We start from the raw sequence: 19,545 nt of genomic DNA, 5'->3' as shown, positions 1-19,545 counted from the left end.
TATAAAATGTTGTTACAGCAGCTAAGGGAGGAATATCATTTTGAAAAGGGCATACTTCCCATAAGTGAATTGCAAGCATTAAGGCAATATAACTTAGTAATCATACTGCAAGCCCAACAGATTAAATCCTGTAGCTAGGGCCAGACTGTCTTTTTTTCCTTTTCCTACCAGGCATTTCCCTGGTGGCATATAGCCTTTGGATGTCATTGTTGGGGAAGGGAGGGATGTTGGGGGGGGGGGGGGGGGGGGGAGGGGGCATGCTGCTGTCGCCACTTTATTTTTCTTCAGCTTCCACAGGTAATTACGGCAGGCACAAGGGGCCGTCAGGAGAAAGACAAAGGGAAAAGAGACGGGGGCGCTAGAACGAGAGGAGGAAGAGAGCGGGGATGATTTAAACATTTATTCCAATCTGTTTTTTGGTTTCCAGTCTGGCCCTGCCTCGACTCCTGAATGTTCCACTCCCATTTTTCCCATTGTGAAGAACTGTGTAGTCCTCAAGTTTCATGTGCATTTGTACAATGCTATCCTTTGATATTGCAGTAGTGAAGAACAGTCCAAACCACTCAATCCCAGACTCCACTTGAATACAGGAATTGTTGTCATTCTTTTTAAAGAAGCATGCTGTCTTCTCACAAATCCTATGTTGCTCGAATGATCTTTAAGCAGATGTGATTCTAATGAAAATACCTGTACATATTCTGATTAAGGGAGTGCACATTAAAAATATATTGTTTTTATTGCTCTAGTTGGCCCTCAATACCCCCTACACGGATAACCAGTTTTCTTTATCTGTAGAAAGATACCCTTGGTAAAAAAACATGATTCTATTAGTAGTTGAGTACCTTTAAAAACAAACAAAAAACTGATATTGATTACCATTAATTCAGTCACCAAGTAATAGAAGATAGTAGGTATTATAAACTGAACTCAAAGAAGCGTATGGCTCAGTAAGAAATTAAAATAGAGTTCGATATACAACAGGTATTCCACTAGTTTCCTCAGGAGAAAAGCATCGCAGGTGGTTTGCTTTAGGAAACTGAAGCATTATTCATATAGCTCTATGGTCTGTTTTAGCTTTTCCAGTTGGCTATTTCTGTTCTGATTATGAGCCATTACAAATGCATAAATGCCTTCTATATCCTAGAAGGAACTCGTCGGCCGTGGTCTGTTGAAAAGCTCATGGGCTTGGATAATGGCTAAACGATACTGGAATACCACAATTGTCTGTCATTAATAGGTACAGACACTGCACATGTATACCAGACTAATTCAAGATGGCATCAGTATACAGAGACATGTCAAGATCGTGGCCCAAACATCCTCCTGGAAAAAGGTTTTCAAAAATAATGTTGGCTCTGGCTGAATAAATGAGGGTGGGAGTAGAACTGTTTTCTTCACAGGTTCTCTAGCAGCACTGCTGTCCTTTGCTTCCCGTCCCGTTTCCTCCTTATCCTGATGTTCAGGTTTTTGCCTGGGATGTTTATAGTATTTTCTTCGTCACATTTAGTTACTTTAGAGTGTTGAATGCTGTTTCATAATTTGTATATTGTAAGCCAAAAGAAGCTAGAGTCCAAGTGGATAAAAGAAGGTTCTCATCCAGTATTCTTTGTCTGTGTTCCCCTTTCGCAGAGAAGTCAATTGCAGGTAAATGGAAACAGTTCAGTTTAAGGTTTTTGTTGAAGCGTGCGTATTTAACGTCTTCCCTTTTCGTTATGCCTGAGTGCATTCCATAACGTAGACCACTACACAGTCTAGTTTCTGCACCAGTGATTTATCTGTTTGATGGCTTGTTCATTAATCATCTGTGGAGATCATAAGCATAGGTTCCCATTAGGCTCCCAGCGGTGTCCCCGGTGTTCTGCACTTTTGTTGGCCATTTTACCCAGTAGGACTGATATGTTTGCATACATCCTTAAACTTGAATTGTGCATCTACTTGGAGCCAGTGGAGCGCATTCAGAACTGGTCTTCTATGTATACATTTGTGCAAGTTGACACACACATTCTGGTGGCCTGGATTTAATGACTGTCTGATGGCTCAGGGGGCTAATGTATCTGCTGCAGTGTTTGCACAGTTCTCCCTTTTTCGAATTCTGTTGAGTTCACTCGTCTTTTCATCCTCCCAAAGCCAATAAAATGAGTACCATTCAACGATGGGTGTTATTTTTTATTAAACTGCCAAAAAGATTATTGGGGTATAGTTCCCTGGAACCCCCTGGTGCTTTACATCCCTGATGTTTCAAGGCTATTTTCATTATTGTCATTACTTTTATGTAAAGTGATGGCTTTTCGCTTCAACTTTGTCAATAACAGCCCCTTAGAGGGTTATCTTTTTTTAATACACCTGATATAAAGATGATATAGTTTACTTTACTCTGAAGAAAAGCTTGGGCTTACGAGTTGTTACCTTCATGGTATGTACTCTAAGTGGAGTATTTGCTTGTATACCAGTGAGCATTCATATGTATGTGCACAGTCTGGATTTCTTAACTTGTGGGCTATTGCACTTTCATTAGGGGTACATAGTTGCATCTTCTGCAGAGAGTTAATTTTCTAACTTGTGAGATTATGGATTTATACTAGTATCCCTTTTGGGGAACATACTGTATAATAGTAACAGCTCGTTGGGTGTGTCAGTATATTGTTTAATCTCTGTTTAAAGAGGTTTCATTATAAGGATTCTACAGCACTAAGGGTGTCTGTTTACTAAGTCCTTCTTGTACTGTCAAATACGGTAACTTTGGATCTACACTAATTGTGGTGTATGTTCTACTTTTACCTATTATATGGTAGTATCAGTATTTCTACTTTTGGTAGATTGGATACTTTAGAAGCCAGAAGGTATCATCTTTGGGATTTTAAGACTTTCCTTGTTTTGGTCTTAAAGGTTTTATATTAGATAGCCATCACAGTTTGACGTATTTTCTAAACTTTGGTGTAGACATTTGTATGCTGTTGACATGTTTTTTGCATATGTTTCTTTTCTTTGCCTGGCCTATGTCGGTTTATCATGGGTGTTCATTGAGACATATCTCTCTGTAGATTCTGTTCAGTCTCTTGCATAGAATATTTAATATTATTGACTCTTGAGGAGTTATTCTGCGCTTTTGTATTTGCATTCAATATGCCTTTCTTTTTTGAAGGGTTTTACTCCCTTCAGGGGTAGTATTTCTTCTCTATGAACATATTTATATCTGTTGTCCTTGAGGAGGTTAGATGTTAATACCTCATCTAGGTACAACTGGTTTCACCGTTACCTGACTCTAGTTGCTGTAGGTTAGGTTCAAACGTTTAGAAGTGTTGTCATAAGACGGAATATAGAAAATCGGACAGATTCTTTTTATTTCTAAATCATGTAAATCTTTCCTTTTTGCATCACTGACACCTTTTCTAGTTCATCTCAAGATGAGTTTTATTCATTATAAGAGTCACATACTCACCTTGTTCTCTATTACACTACCAATGTCTCCTTTTTCATACTTGGTGGCTGAAGAAGGGACACTGACACTTCCAATGTCACTATATATATTTACCTCAGCATGAGTTTGCAGAATATGTTATTGTCTGCCCTTCAAGCGTTTTGGCATGTTGGAGGTAGCCTGTGCATGAAATGAACAGAATGGAAATCGTATTTCCTAAATTACTTAGCCACTATTGATGAGGAGTGTAAAATGATTCCACAAAAGAAAAAAATATTTTGTTTGTACTCAGTGGGACCTGAAGGACTAACAGTGTAAGAACGTATGGTCAATTATGCTGGTGGGGGTGATGTTAATGTATTTGAGAAAGCTATTGTGGATTTGTATAGTTATTGTGTGCCTAATGTTTGTATTGGTATTAGTAGAAGTAATGTTTTTCACAGGAAACAAGCAGGTAATGAAACTATTGCTGAATATGATGGCTCATTTAAGAAGTTGGCTCGCAATTGCAAATTTGGAGGTTTGCAGTAAGAGTTAATTATGGACCAGGTTGTCATGCATGCCAGAGATTCTGCAATGCAAGAAAGGTTGTGGGTCAATGAAGATGCTAACTTAAATTTTTTATTTTTTTTGCAATAGTAAGAAAGGCAGAATCATCCAGTCATACAGCTAAAGCAGTAAAAGTGGAATGTATAAAGCGTCCGTTTCATGAGGAAAAGTAAAAAATAAAGAGTTGGGTAACTTTCAGAAGACCAAACCTGAAGGTAGAGAACAAGTTAAGAAAGGGCTTAGATGTATTGTTAGGACAGTAAGTCACACCTGTCTTACACTAAATCCTGTCCTGCAAAGTGTGTTGAAGAAGATGGTTGTAGTGATGAGGAACTTTGCATCAGTGAGGCATCTAAAGTTAATATATTTGATTTCAAATAGTCTTTGTTTTAAATATTAAAGATGGTGAAGGTAATGGGAAAAACCTATGTGTTTAATATGCACTGGGATGTACATGTGCAAATCTATGCAGATTCAGGTTCTCCATATTAGATTTAAGAAATAGCTCAGAACCTGTCATGATTGTGGATAATAGTAAAAACGTGGGTAACGCCATGCTGAACATAACATTCTCTAATGTTTTTAGTGGAAACAGTGAAAATCTTATAGAATTTACTCAACTTGTCATGAAGGCCATGGTAGTTTTGTGAAGACTAAACGGAGAGAGGAGGTGGTATTGGTAGCTAGTTTTTATTATGTTTGTTTAAAGAATGTTAAGGTACTGTGTAGCTTGTGCAAATTCTGACAAATCTTTGAGGCTATTGAGGCCTTGTATGGGTGAACCTATTGTTCCAAAGAAGGCCTGAAAAACAGTTGCTTTTGACATTATGGGACCCATTGGTTTTCAGTTGAAATATATGATTGGTTTGAATAATGTGTTTTTAAGATGGATAAGGTAGATAGAATCATCGGTGATAAAGGAGTTCAGTTTACTTCTGGTAAGGCAAAAATGATTTTGGAAAATTCTGAATTGCACTGTACCACAGTTTGTAGGTTCCTTTAGCACCTAGGCTGGACACCCTTATTTAAGCATCAGGCCTTCAGCCTGTGCCTTTTACATTTATATGCATTTTATTCATTTCATATTTTTTAGCATAGCCAGCTTTTCATTTGTTGTTTTTATATTTTAATCTTTTACGCTCTGCACATTTTATTTGACATATGTATAACGTGCGCTCTGTGCCTTGCTCAAGGCTGTCATGTACAGTACGTAATAGGCAAACTTGTATTGCCACTCCAGGAGTTCAGGAGTCGGTCCATATTTTCTAGACACATCAGTGCTTTAGGCCTGTTCTTAGAAGCCTTTATGGATTATTATACAAAGAACATGTAGGCCAAAGGGAGGCAGAGGGCATTCCAGGCATGGCCGTTCTGGTACGCCCACCCTACCACAGACAGTTTTGCTGATCCTGATGCTGACTCTTCCAGCTTCCCGAGAGGATTGCCTTCCAGATAACAGGCAGACCCTTGCCCTCCTATTCAGATATGGAGTCGGAGTAACGCCCTTAGATTGTGACAGGCAGATGGTCAAGTCTCTTGACTTTCTAGAATTTTACAAAATGGTTGGGTTGTTTACCTTTACACTTGTTGTAATGATGATTACCATACTATTTTTCCTCTGCTTTATCGCAGCCCATGCTTATAGTAGGATTTAATTGCTTCAATGAATGCTTTGAAATCCAGTTTGCATCTTGTGTCCTGCCTTGGTATGAGTGTCACGGAGCGAATGGGGTATGATTCCACAACTTCCATGAAGAGTCAGAGTGTCCGGTTTAGGTTGCCACAAATCACCTCTTTCTTTCTAGGGTTGGACGAGGCACTTTCAGGCTAGAAAGGAGCTAAGCCAACAGTTTCCAAAGTGGTTTGGGATGACTCAGTCTCCCACACTCGGTGGCACAACCACCCTAAACATGCTGTCTTATTACCTTAATAGGAACTCCATGACACCACGTCACTCTATAATCCCAGTGGCAATGTCATGATTGAGCACAGAGTGATAACAAATGTGGTGCAATTGGCAATTAAGACAATTAGGGTTGGGTGGAAAATGTTTAAAAGCAGTATGGATGTACAGGACTATATCTATAAAAATGCTTTGGTGGTGTCTCCTTTTGAGGTCATGAGAGGAAGTGGGGCAAGAACTAAAAGTTATCCTGAATGTTAGTGGAATTCACTAATACTGATATTTCTTTTGAGAAGGTGAGAAGAAAGGTTACTGATACCCACTTGTAAGAAGGGGTCTGTAATTAAGGAAAGCGTGTGGTTAAACGTTAAAGTGACATTTAAGGAAAGGCGCGAGTTTGTTCTTGGAACCTTTGAAAGTGACAAAAGGTTTGAGCAATGCTGTTCAGTTGAGTGTTGGGAAGCTGTGGAATCTCACGAGGATTGCTGTTTTGAACAGTGACTGTGATGTGTATAAGTAGAGTTCTATTGGGGCTAAGGACATGTATGAGGATTGTTGTGATGGTGGTGTGACTTTGAAAGATGTTTCTAATAGTAACAAAAGTTCTGTTGACCTTGATGATGAGCGTGTTACCACTAGTGATATGTCATGAGGGGCTCAACATGGATAATGCTAATGTTCAACAGAGTGAAATCTGTGAAAAATGTCAACCTGGATCTTCCCAAGGCTGCACTGGGAAAGTCTGCTGATTCAGGAAACATTATTCCTCCTGAGAATGGATCCAGCAGTGAAATGCCAGGTGATTGAACATTGTATCACGCCCCAAACCTCTAAGGATAGTCTTTCCCTGTCAGTGTCTACTTTTGGTGACTTGGCAACAACTCAGACTCTAATGCATCCAGTATCAAACTCACTGTATGTGTGTGCAGTGAGAAAAGAAGTCACAACCTTTGAGCTCAGCGGCGGGGGGGGACTGTGTTGGTAAGGGAGGGGTGCAGATCTGCACAGGCGAGGGCAAGGTATCTGGGTCCAAATATATATATATATATATATATATATATATATATATATATATATATATATATATATATATATATATATATATATATTTTTTTTTTTTTTCCACTGGATGTCACCCCATATGTGATTGTGCTATCAAATGTGCACCACCTTACAAAGGAAGTAGAGGAGTCTTTCTCTGAACTGCAGAACAAGCTTTTACATTGGATCTGCTATCATCCTGGCATGACCTACTCGGATGCCCACCACATTTTGTTCGTTAGGAAGGTGGGCTGGGTTGGGCCCTTGACCAAATCTCTCGCTGGTGATTGCTTTGATGTAAATTTCAAGCAATATTGTTCACAGCTTCTTAGCCAATCGCTTGCCGTGGGAAGTGCCAAGTTCCAATATCTCTCATCTCCCGTTGTTTTTTTTTTTATCGCCATTTGAGGGATGGATGTAGCTTTTTATCCCAGTCCCAGAGAATACATCACTGTGGTTATAGGAGGGGAGGAATTCCCCCCCCCCCCGCCCCTTGCCCAGGTTGATTGACTTTTTACTAAAGTGAATCCCACTGCGCACACAGAGAATAAGCCACTATCAATAGAGGGCAGTGTGCAAACTGTACCATCATGTTTATAAAACCCAACTGTTCTAACTTGCAAGACTAATCATAGCTTGAGCAGAGAATTACCAGTAACAGAAATATTAGAATGCGCTCATATAGAGGTAGGCAATACTGTCCTGCCAGCTAGTTGCCCACTTTCACAGATAGCCCGGCTGTGCTGGAATATTTCAGGCATTAAAGGAAAACTAGCTGAGTTGATTGGGGCAGGTTTATTGAAGGCCATTATATCTGTCTATTTCAAGAAACCTGGGCAGTTGATTAGGTCCACCGGCAGGGTATAAGAGCTATAGTGTGCCCTCTATTACATCTGCTGCTGGGTGCCCCTCTGTTTATAGGCTGCTTATTTTTGTACAGACCACCTTATTGTACTCCATCTCTACACTTGAAACAGGTCAAATGGCTTATTTTCTTTGGGTTGGAACCAAAACCAATTCTGGTAATTAATGTATATAACAGGAGTGGTAGTCACAAGCAGGAGTCTCAAATCCTACAAATTCTGGAGGGAATTTTGGTGGTTCATTCCCAATCACGCCACATCCTTGTGGCCAGGAACTTCAATCTCTCTTTCAAACCTAGTTCTCTAGCCCAAGATTTGTCCTTCATGGAGGACTTGATATGGAGGATTCCGGATATTACAGTCCCAATAAGAAGAACATTATCTATGGCAGCCCTCCAAGTGGTGGAACTCACTTTGTCCCATGGGCTGTGTGCCTGCAGTCACTGGCCACCCTTAAACAGATTATGTGGTCCCGCATTTAGCAGAGGGTCGCACTACAGCACCATTTATTATATCCTTCTGAATGTGAGATTATGGAGCAGATCAGGAGATATGTCAGTGTAGAGCGAGCCGTGAATGACCACAATCCCCTTATACTAAATTTGAAGCAACCAGAGAGTCTGCCTCCCACCACTGAGGTAGATGGTTGTTGGTTCACTTTAGAGGTAACAAATAATAGGAGGAATGTCAAGTGGGGAACCGTGAGCTCCTCGCCCTAGGTAGTTATGGACCTATACAGAGACCTTGTCACCCACATGGAAAATATGCAAGCATGCAATATGCATTCATTCTGACAGAGCACACTGTAGTCTTAAAAAAGCTAAGGAATATCTATATCAAGGAAGCTTTGGGTGATGTACATTGTTAAGGAAAGAATAAAATGTGAGGAAATACCACCACAGACTTCTGTAGAGAGCATTGTAGAAGTATATACATAATTAAAGAACAGTACAGGTCAGGGCTATGAAGTCACGAAGTGGGTGGCAGTTCACCAGAAAGTTGAATATAAATCCAGCAGGTTTCAGTTACATGGGAAAACATGTTTAACAAGCCTTGAAGAGTTTATGATCATAGCACACAGATACGTATTTCATTCTCATTGTCCATAGTTACGTGACTTAAAAAATATTGGTCAAATGTAACTTTAGTCAAGAGTATAGAGAGTCAGATAAAAAGTCTTGGGGACAGAGCAATAAACACATACACACTTGGGGAAGGAAGGTTAATGATTATAAAAACTCTGTTAGGATGATGATAAGGTGAACCTAGAGAAGAGGTCATGAGCTTAAGGATGCAGGTGATGTGTTCATGTAAAAGTATATTATTAACTTTTTATTCTGTGATTTAGTATTTGTTTTTAAGTTATGTGAAGTCAGCATTTTTGTGACTATCTAAAAGGCTGCTTCTAAGCAATCATTTGAGAGGATCTTTTCAGCTCTAGGGAGGTGACTGGCCTCCCAGTCGTTGTGATTAAACTTACTTTTACCTTGCCAGTGTAGTCTTCTTTATCTTTATTCCAGTTTTACCCCAACTAAATCTATCGACCCAAAGAGATGGTTCAGTAGGCATTGCCGCACTAAGAAAGAGAGGGTTAGACCTGGCCCTTTTTGCAGGATCATCGCCAAACTTTTGCCTTCCTCCTCCTGGTTATCTGACCTCGTTTTGTTGGCATTAGGACTCTGGGCACTTTATCACTGCTGATCAGTGCTAAAGTGCATGTGCTCTCCCTTCTATACTTGGTATGGTTGGCTTACACCTGATTGGCACATTTAATTTACCTGCAAGTCCTCGTACAGTGGTATCCCTTCTACCCAGGGCCTGTAAATTAAATGCTACAAGTGGGCCTGCAGCGCATCTTATGCCACCAACAGAAGTAGTCTTTCAAACTTGTCTCAGGCTTGCCACTGCAGGACCTGTGTGAGCAGTTTACTGTCACAGTGGCCTGGCATCTAAATCTACTTACCAGGCCTGTAACTCCCCTTTTTCTATAAATAGGCTACCCCTAAGGTAGGCCTTGGGTAGCCGTATGGGCAGGGCACTGTATAGGTAAAAGGTAGGACATGAGCCTTATTGTGTGGCATGTCTTGGTAGTGACAAACAGCCTATTTGGATTCTCACTGCTGTGCGTGCAGCTTCTCTCATGGGTTTGTATTAGGAATGCCCTTGCATATGTCTAAGTTGTCTTTTCTGATCTATGAGGTGCAGCGTGGCAATGTTTGGTATGTTTGGAATGGTAGTGTGAAAGGTTGCTTATTGGTGTAAGTGGATTTTTTATTACCATTGTAGAAATGCCACTTTTAGAAAGTGGGCATTCCTCTGTGCTTATGACTCTTGTGCTTTGGAGCCTGACTCCAATCCCCGTCTGGAGTAGGGAGACAGCTGGGCTTTGTGATTACTTTCCGACAGCCATTACGAGGGGAGGATGGAAATGTAACAGGATTACATTTGCATACTGAATGGTCTTCCTGTCTGGGAGAGGGAGAGATGGGCGCAGTTCATTGGTATAGGTTGTGTCCTGCCCTCACACAAAGGGCTCGTTTACCCCCTACTGATGTCTGGAACCAGGGATTGGAGGGGGGTGCACTTCTATAGGTTCTTTGAAGTGCCCCCCAAGATCAAAGACAAAATGAGTATAGGGGTTGTTCCCCATGTTTTCAGACACTCTATGGCCTGGACACCGGATGCCCTGCTGATGTGCTGATCTGTGACCTGCTACATCACCAGAAGGAGTGTCACTTTGTGCCCAGGACTCCTTTGTGCTGGCCTGTGCCCTGCAGCATCATGCTCCCTCATTTCTCCATGGGCTGGGTGGCCTGCCCCCTTCCCCCCATGCCTTCTACTTGCTAGTGCGAGATGCGCACTGTACTCTTTCCTGGAATGCTATCCTTCCTCCTGACCTGCTGCACATTAAGCACGTGCGAGCACTTTCTCTTCTCTTTGCCCTGAACGAAAGCGCGTGGAGAGCCAGAGACCCTGTGTGGTCCCGTCCCTTGCTGGTGAGGAGACGTCAAAATGAGGAAGGAGAGCGGGCGGTTGTTGACCAGTGTTTCTGTAGCGCGTACGAACCATGCCTCTGTGGGTGCCCCCGGACCCCAAGCAGGCACCTACTTTGGTGCCTTCACCGCTGCGGCCCAAGAGATCGGACCGAGGGCCCATTACCGAAAAGCAAGGGAGGTAGGGCTGTGGTGTCTGCGTGGGCAGCCCGACTAACGAGGAGAAGTGGAGCAGCAAAAAGCAGCTTTGCCGCTGGCCCAGAAGGTGAGGACTGCTTGTGGCTCACAGGAGGAGCCCCTGATGGCGGGCAAGACCGAGCAAGGTCTCCCCATGGGAATCTGCCCTTCTGGGTGTTTGCCGCTTGAGGTGATTGAGCAGGAGGGCTCATTCCGTCTCTGCCATTGGGGCTGAGTGTCAGTGGCTGCACTGCATGGACGTGGACAGCCGAAATATTTAAGGTGATAATACCTCATGTGGTGGACAGAGATCCACTGACTAACTCACAAAAAGGTGTGCAATGGTCAGCATGTAGCGAGCATTGGTGGTGATTACCATGGAACCTGCAGATTATCGATGTGTTCCTTTTCACCCTCAGAATTCCCACAGTAATTTCTTCCAGACCTGACTTATGTGTCCAGCGGCCATGTTGGGGTGGCCTGCATATTTGCAGGATCTGCCTGTATACAGTGGGCGGGTGGGTAATGGTTTACTTAACGAATGCAATACGAGGATGGTTCATGGTATGTGCATTCCTAATGAGGATGATCTGACAACTGCTTACTTAGCAGGGGGTTACTGGTTTATGTTGTGATTGGTTTAATGATGTTTTATGCAATACAGTTTATTTTTATATAATTTCTTGTGGGGTTTTCTTTGTGGTGTACTTATTGTGCCACTTGGTTTTGTGTGTTTTGCAAATGCTTTACACATTGCCTCTGGGATATGCCTGACTACTCGTGCCAAGCCAAGGGGTGATCAGGGGTATCTTGGGTTTGTAGCTCCTTTGCCTTGACTAGAGTAGTTGTTTCCGCCTGGTTGAGGTGCCTACCCTAGCCAACCAGAAACTCCTGTTCTAGCAGGGAGTTTTTCAGGAGATCCGATAAAAATAGGGCAATCTACCGAGCCACCCTAAAGGATTCCAAAGCAAATTGGGAAAATTATATCTATCAGGATCTTCTAAAGGTCACAGTAACCAACGACCAGAAGAAGTTCTGATCGTTGTTTAGTTTAGGTAACAGGAGAACAGGTAAAGTGGTAGAGTCTTGAATTGTGCCATGTGACTGGGTCATCCACTTTTTGTATTCAACACATTGAGACCACCATGGAAATTTATATTAAACTTTTCTAAAAATAGAAAAAGTGGATGCCCCTAGGAATGTCAGCTGTCAACGGAATCCCAGTCTCCTGTTAATTTTTTCCCTGGAGAAAACTGCATGTGCAGTAGCCTTCTTTGGTCAAGGGAAGGCACTGGGGCTTCATATGATCCCAGCTGACCTTCTCAAATCTGATCTAGCTGTTAGGGTACCCTACATAAATGTTGTCTCTAATGAAGTGATAAAAGAGAAGACCGTCTGTCTGTCCTGGTAGTGTGATGGGATTGTGCCAGTCTTCAAAAACGGGAAACCCAGTGTCCTCTCTAACTACCGCTGAATTAGCCTTACATACAACTTGCAAAAGGTTTTTTGCGAACAGATTTGAAACCGTTTTTAGATTGGTGTTAAGAGAACAACGTTGTCTCAAACCTAAAGGAAGGCTTTAGGCACAAGTCTATGCTGTTGACCAAACCTTCATTACCTCCTTGTTAAATGGAGGCTGGTGGACCTGACCAAGGGTGAACTCTTTGTGGCATTTGTCTATCTTCGTGACGCATTTAACTTGGGATCATATGTACGACCATTTGTTTTGTGATTTATTTGCAAATCGCAAATTGTGAGTTGCAAAACAAAATGTACAACAGTGATTTTCCCAGACAGGTTGCAAGGGACCTGCCTCATTAATATTTGAGGCACCTCGCAATTTGCAACTCATTCGGGAATTACCGAACTCACAGGAATGGTGGCCTGCTAGGGTCAGCAGACCACCATATCTGTGCCTGCTTTTTAAATCTTTTTTTTTTTTTTTTTTTTAAATGCAGCCCCTTTTCCTTAAAGGAAACCGGGATGTATTTTAAAATAAAAATGAAACCTTTTCAGTTTAATTTTTTCAGTGGGACCACTGCCTGATCTGAAAATGTTTTGCTTCCCCATTCACAAAGGGGAAGGGGTCCCTTTGGGACCTTTTCCCGTTTGCGAATGGGTTAACACCAATTTCAAATTGGTGCTAACTGCGATTGTTTTATGACTGCATTAACGGTCACAAAACAATCAAACATACATCCCCCTGTGAGTCACAATTAGGAAGGGACGCGCTCGGGACGTCGCTTCCTATTTGTGAGTCACAAACTCTGTTTTGCGAGTCAGTAACTGCATACCGACTTGCAAAATAGTGATTTTGTTTTTTACATAGGGAACTGCTTTTTTCTGGTCGCAAACAGGACGATTCTGTGAATCGGCCAGTTTGCGACCAACAAAAAGCTGCGTACATGTGGCCCTAAGTGCTTAGTAGGAAGTTTTGAGGCATGTGCCAAAAGATGGGGGTCCCCCCCCCCCTCATCTACTGCACATAATCATCCTACTTCACAAGGGGAATTTTGCCAGAGTTTGGTGTAGTACGAGTGGGGAACTAACTGAGTCCATTCCAGTCACCCAAGGTGTGCGACAAGGATGTGTCCTTGCTCCAGTGCTCTTCCTCCTATATATCAACAACTCTGTCGGAAATCTCCAGAATTGCGTTATTGACTCTCCCTTCTTGTCAGGAGATAACATCTTGGCGCTACTTTTTGCAGATGATACGCTGTCATTATCCAAAACTAGGAGGGGCCTCCAAAACCTGACTGATAGTTTGTCAGTTTTGTATAGAGTACAGCTTTGAAATTAACACCTCTAAAACAAAATTCATGACTTAGACCAGGAGAGGAAGGACAAGGGGTGTTATAGAAAGAGGGCAGGAGTTCGACTTCTTAGGCATTAGATTAGCTGAAACTGCGACCTGGGAACCACAGATTGTAAAAAGTGCTATTAAGGTAAAGAATAGAGCAGGGGCAATACGTAAATTGTCTAAAAAGGTTGATTTGGACCCCTATGCTGCCAGAAGTGGAAATTTATAAGGCACAAGTGTGTTTGGGGGCAGCTCTCTATGGTATGGAACTTTGGGGGTATTCCAATGTCGATTCTGTGAGAGTGGGAGAATAAAACTCCCTTAGAGCCCTTACTGGTTTTGGGAGGGGAACACCACTCGTACTGATGAGCTTGGATCAATGGATCTATGAGACTACAGTGTTGGCTGTGTAAGGCCCTTGCTATATGGAATATGCATCTGGGGCATCAACGAATTATGCCACTTTAGTGAAGGGTTTGCATATCTTTTAAGAATGAATTTGGCAGTAAAAATAAATGGCTGGGATCCATGAAAAAGGTATTATCAGACCTGGGCTTAGGAAAATTTTGAGACCAACCACGGTCTCTTCAGCCAGGTGACATTAAACTAGAAAACAAAACTGGTGTATGAGAAATTTGCCATTAGCAGGGACCTCTGAAACACTACAGGCAGTCAAACAAGTGTCTTCCTGCTCCACAAATCTATAAGTAAGGATGAGGAGTTTAGATTTCCTACATCCAGCTCACGCTTGCTCAGTATCTGCTTTTAATGCTACATGGGGGGGCTCACAACAGGGTCACATTGTTGCTTTTAGTGTAAAAACGCCATGGAAACAGATGACCATCTGCTGTTCTTCTGTCCCCAAATGCTAAAGCCAGAAGCAGGTGGCTAGTGCCTCTGTGCTGAACTCTTAGCTTAGCAGCTAGGGGTTTAGCTTAAAGAATCTGTAAGAGTGACACGTCAGTGATAGTGGTAGTAGCAGTGTCAACATTTTTTGTATATAGCCTGCTCAATAAGGCAGAAGCTCCTACCCAACTCCCCAGGTGGAGTTTAATAATGCTGTGTTTTTAAAATGTAAAACGCATTAACATATTTTATACCAACTTTTTCCTTTTTTAGATTTTTATTGTTTTTTATATGTAATTTAATGATGAAATGCTCTATTTTGAACCATCAATAAACTTGAAACTTGAGACTGTTCTGTAATTAATTTAATCTTTTGTCAAATAACTATGCTAAAGAAATTGCAACTTCTGCCTCATCAGCTTTCAAAGGATCCAAATTCCTTCCCAAGCACCAGTGTAACCATACTCCATATGCACTTCTGTATCTTTTCTTGGTTCCAGGGGCCCAAAATTCCTTGAGTAATTCTGGAGCTGTTTCCAAAAGTGCTCTGAATCTTCCTGATTACTTGTAATCTTCCAAACTAGAAGGTTGAGCAAACTCAACTCTCCTGACGGAAGCTCCCCTTCTTCCACTCATCTTAACAGACCCCTTCATGACCTGATCAAATAATCTCTAAAACCATCTTCAGCCTGAAACCAAGCCTGTGTTTTCCAAAAAGGTGTCCCTAACACTATTTAACGTTTTTTTCCTGCACTTTAATTACACCCCCTGAATCATTGAAATCGGTGGAAAGGCATACACTGTCATCCCTGTACAATCCTGCATGAAAGTGTCCATTGGAATCACACATGGATCTCGTCTCCAGCTAATATAATGTCCCAGCTCAAAGGCTAACCTCAAAGTAAACAGATCTACCCCTTTTGGGCCCATATAATCCTGAATCTTCTTGAAATACTCCTCATTCAGCTTCCAGTCGCTGAAATCTGTCAGATGTCTCAAATTCCAATCTTCTATTACATTGTGTACCCCAGGTAAATACTCTGCTTTCAGTCCAATTTTGTGCTGTAAGCAAAAATCCTACATTTCATTCGCTAAGTATGCTAAATTCTTTAACCAGCTTCCCCTAATTTGTTGATATGTCACTGCAGTTACATTGTCTATTTCAGCAATACTGAGGCCCCTTGTAGTTGGTGGTTGAAACTGCATGGGGCGACCAGCCTTGCTTTCATTTCTGAACAATTGATATGTTCCTTTTCTAACAGATTCCAAGCTCCACCAGTCTCCTGTCCTGAGCACATCACTCCCTATCCTGACATGCTGGCATCTGTTTCCAAACTAAAATCTGTTTAAGTATCAAATATTGCTTGAGCATCCTACGCATCCACATTTTCCATCCACCTTTTCATCTCCCCCTTTGCTTCCATAGTCATTCTTATTGTGTCCCTATACCATAATCCTTTTGCTAATCCAGCTTCCTTCAGTTGTAGTAAGGCTCTGTAATGTAAAGGGCCAGGAAATACAGCTTGTGTTGAGGATGAAAGAAGGCTGATCAGACTAGCCTCCTGTCTTGCCATAAAATCTTGGTAACAGTTGCCTGGAGAAACGGAAGAAGCAAGCTGTGCTTGCAGTTGCTCTCATTGCTGATGTTCCATTTTCATGATTAAAGCTTCTTTCACATTTCATCCGTGTGGATTTCTTTACAGCATAATTACCCTGCTTGTTGTTAACATATGAGATTTTAGTGGGTGTCCGTTGTGATGCAGCAGTGCTAATTGTAGTTCTAGCTACATCATTTTTAAAAGTTAGGATGCCGCTTCTCATTTAAGAGATTTAAAAAACAAATCACCTAAATCTACGTTTCAGTGTGCTACTTTTCTGTAGTTGACTATAACAATGACATTGTTGCACAAGTCTTTCTCAGTAAGTGATATAGTTTGTGGTACTCTGCTGCTAATAACCTGTATTGTCATATACCTCCTGATATGATACAAAGGGTGATTGCTTTTATGTTTGGCATGTGCTGCAGCTTGGCATGATGCATTGAGTAATAACTGCTCATTGGCACTAGACATGTCTAGTTACAAATCTTTGATGGTGCACTTGAATTCTGAGCGCAGAGGTTTGTTATTGTTTGTGTGATTTGTATGTCGATGTATGTTTTAAATTGTTCTATCATATAATGTATTTTATGCTGTCATTATGTGAAAGTTGCACATACTATTTATTGAACCTGACTTGAGGTGCTTTTCTCTTTGTGTTCCTTCCAGGGGAGTAAAGGATGTTCTTAGAAAGCGGCTAAAGAACTATTGCAAGAAGCAGAAGCTGAATCATCTAAACCTAGACTCCAGTAGTGGGGACACCTACTATGATTACATCTGCGTCATTGACTTTGAAGCAACTTGTGAAGAGGGCAACCCACTTGACTACATACATGAAATAATAGAATTTCCCATTGTCTTGTTGAACACGCGCACCCTTGAAATAGTATGTTAACCAATTTATTAATATTCATGCTTTGGGTCCAGAAATGTGTTGATTTTTGTATTTGCATTACAAAGGAAGTCAAGTTTTCCTTTGTGTAAAGTGCAAATGTGCTTTCCATTAAGTTGTTTGTATAGCTTCGGGCTCACCATGGCCCTTGATTATCTTTCTTTGCTGTTAAAATTGCAGCAGTAAAACCTCTAAAATGTACATATGTACTGTCAAATGAAAACCAAAATCAGTGTTGAAACTGTAGTTCGCCAATCCCCATTGAGTATTGGCAAGCCACTATTATACTTTCTTTGCTACTGTGATCAATCATTATGCCCAGAACACCAGATCAGTGTCACACTGAGGTGTTTTACTCTCTATAATGGCGCACATGATCCCAACAGAACAAATCTGGAGTATTGGATATGTAAGAGTTTGCCTTACATCCACTTGTGCTGCTTGAAGATTTGACAAAGAGCCAATAAATAGGTCCCTATGAGTGCAGTTCCGGCCTGCTTCTGGAACTTTTTCTGCCACAGTTGGTGGGGTGGGACTATGTCCCATAGCTACATTGTGCCTTGGGGGGGGCAGCCGCCTGAACCCGCTTTAAAGCGTGACCTGCAGCGAAGGCCCTTGTGAAAGTGGTTCTTGTTCACATCTGTAACTTTGTTTTCTGCCACAGTTGCCGGCGTGGGACTATGCCCCCCCCCCCCCCCCCCCCCACTGCATTGCACCTTTGAAGGGTGAGAACGGCCAAAATGCATTTAAGCGCGACTTGCAATGCGGGACAACCCTGGCATGTACCCTAACGAAAACCAGGCCAAGGCAGGCCAGTCTTTGCCTGGAAAAAGCTGGGATGGGCCACCCCTCCTTGGCTCTTTTGGTCACTGATCCTCTGCAACATTGGTGAGTCCATTTGATTTGTACGGCATTGGATGTTGTTTGCCCCTTCCTGGCTAAGAGTCATGGGAATGTGCAAAATGGAGGGGAGGACAGCACCACTGTTAAAACTCAGTGGCACTATGGTGGACTCATTCCTGACAAGAACAGTGAGTGTAGTTCCCAACGAAATTGACTTAGTTTAGAGGTGCTTATCCCTTAATACGGGGGTGGGGCTTAGCACTTCTCCACAGAGTGACGGTGCACTGTTAGGTTCCTCCAAGGGGGCCTGTGGTAGTTGTTGTAGATTTCTCACCCTTGAGGCCACTGGACATTTGTCCCTTCTGACCACAAATAGGGTGCTTCCCATGGATGAACCTGTGAATACTAGCCCTTGTGAACTGAAAGTTAGGAAAAAGAGAAAAACAAAGCTAGGGCCTGTTCTAGAATACTCTAAGAAGCAGGGGACCATTGCCCATTTCCCCTACCTGTTCTCATAAATCAACAGGCTGAAGGCCACCGCAGTCAGAGTTGTCATCAATCCCCAATTCTAGTGAAAAAAGTGGGGTACAGAATCTGGACTGGGAATACGCTATGGATCAAGTCAAATCAATTATGAGATCTGCACCTTTAGTAGGCAGGTGATGGGCTTTGGTAGGGGCCTTTCGGGATTTTTCATCCAAGGTGGACCTCTTACTAGCATGTCCAGCACCCATCCGGGCCCATGGTCAAGTGCTTTCTAACGCTAGGAACAGGCACACAGACACAAACAATTATGCCTGCCCGTTGAGCCACCTGCTTCCACCGCTAATCCATCCACTCCAGCCATGGGAACATAGGGTCTTTGCCCATAGCAAATAGTGGTACAGTTGGCCTAGGGAAACAAGACCAAGTAGGTGCTAATTGTGCTGGCAGGCCTCTTTTACAGGAGCAAAAGCGGCATTTTCATTATAGACACTCCCAGCTGCATCTGTCACTACTACCCAACTGCTCTCCCTGTGTGGCTGTCTTATTTGGAGTAACACTGCTACATTTTTATAGGGAAGAATGTCATTTGGGACTGAAGAATAAAGTTTGCCACTGGCTTGCTTGGAGCACCACTTTCTCCATATCTGAATATGACAATATATTATTAGTGAGGAGGAGTGGGTGCCTAGGTCAATCAGCCAAATCCATAGCAGATCGTGTGGGAATAAATTGTAGGTATCCAGCCATGGCTCTGCTGCTGATTAAATCTGACTGCTGGCCAGGTGATCCAGGAGCTGAGAGTAGTATTGTTTACCTTGGCTTCGTCTACAAATCCCCCAGCCAGTTGATTGAGGGAAGGATCCCACAACCTCTTTTGGATGCCGCTGGAGGATTTTCTGTTTTCACCTGCAACAGATTCTTGCCTTTATCAGACTTGACTACACAGGTAGCATCCTGAGGGCCTTCCAAGGTTCTAGTTTTCGGCGTTACATCTGGCCCACCAAATTTACAATTTACAAGCACTTAGGGTTTCATTATATGCAGGAGAATTATGGGGACGTGAGAATGTTAATGATCTGGAGTTGGTGGAGAATCAATTTTTAGGACTTTTAACTAGTCTCCCCTCTAGTACCCCA

At 42.2% G+C, this 19,545-nt stretch overlaps 1 protein-coding gene across 2 annotated transcripts in view; it reads left to right on the top strand.

The window, feature by feature from the left end:
- Positions 1 to 19,545, top strand: part of ERI1 (exoribonuclease 1) — a 154,196-nt gene that overhangs the window by 80,244 nt on the left and 54,407 nt on the right. For both annotated transcript variants that reach the window (XM_069236876.1, XM_069236875.1), the window contains one exon: positions 16,858 to 17,074. In XM_069236876.1, coding sequence (XP_069092977.1) covers positions 16,858 to 17,074 — 217 coding nt within the window. The remainder of the gene's footprint in view (positions 1 to 16,857; positions 17,075 to 19,545) is intronic.

The sequence above is a fragment of the Pleurodeles waltl genome, chromosome 1_2 (assembly GCF_031143425.1).
Source record: "Pleurodeles waltl isolate 20211129_DDA chromosome 1_2, aPleWal1.hap1.20221129, whole genome shotgun sequence".
NCBI lineage: Eukaryota > Metazoa > Chordata > Amphibia > Caudata > Salamandridae > Pleurodeles > Pleurodeles waltl.
This window is presented reverse-complemented; position numbering and strand designations above follow the sequence as displayed.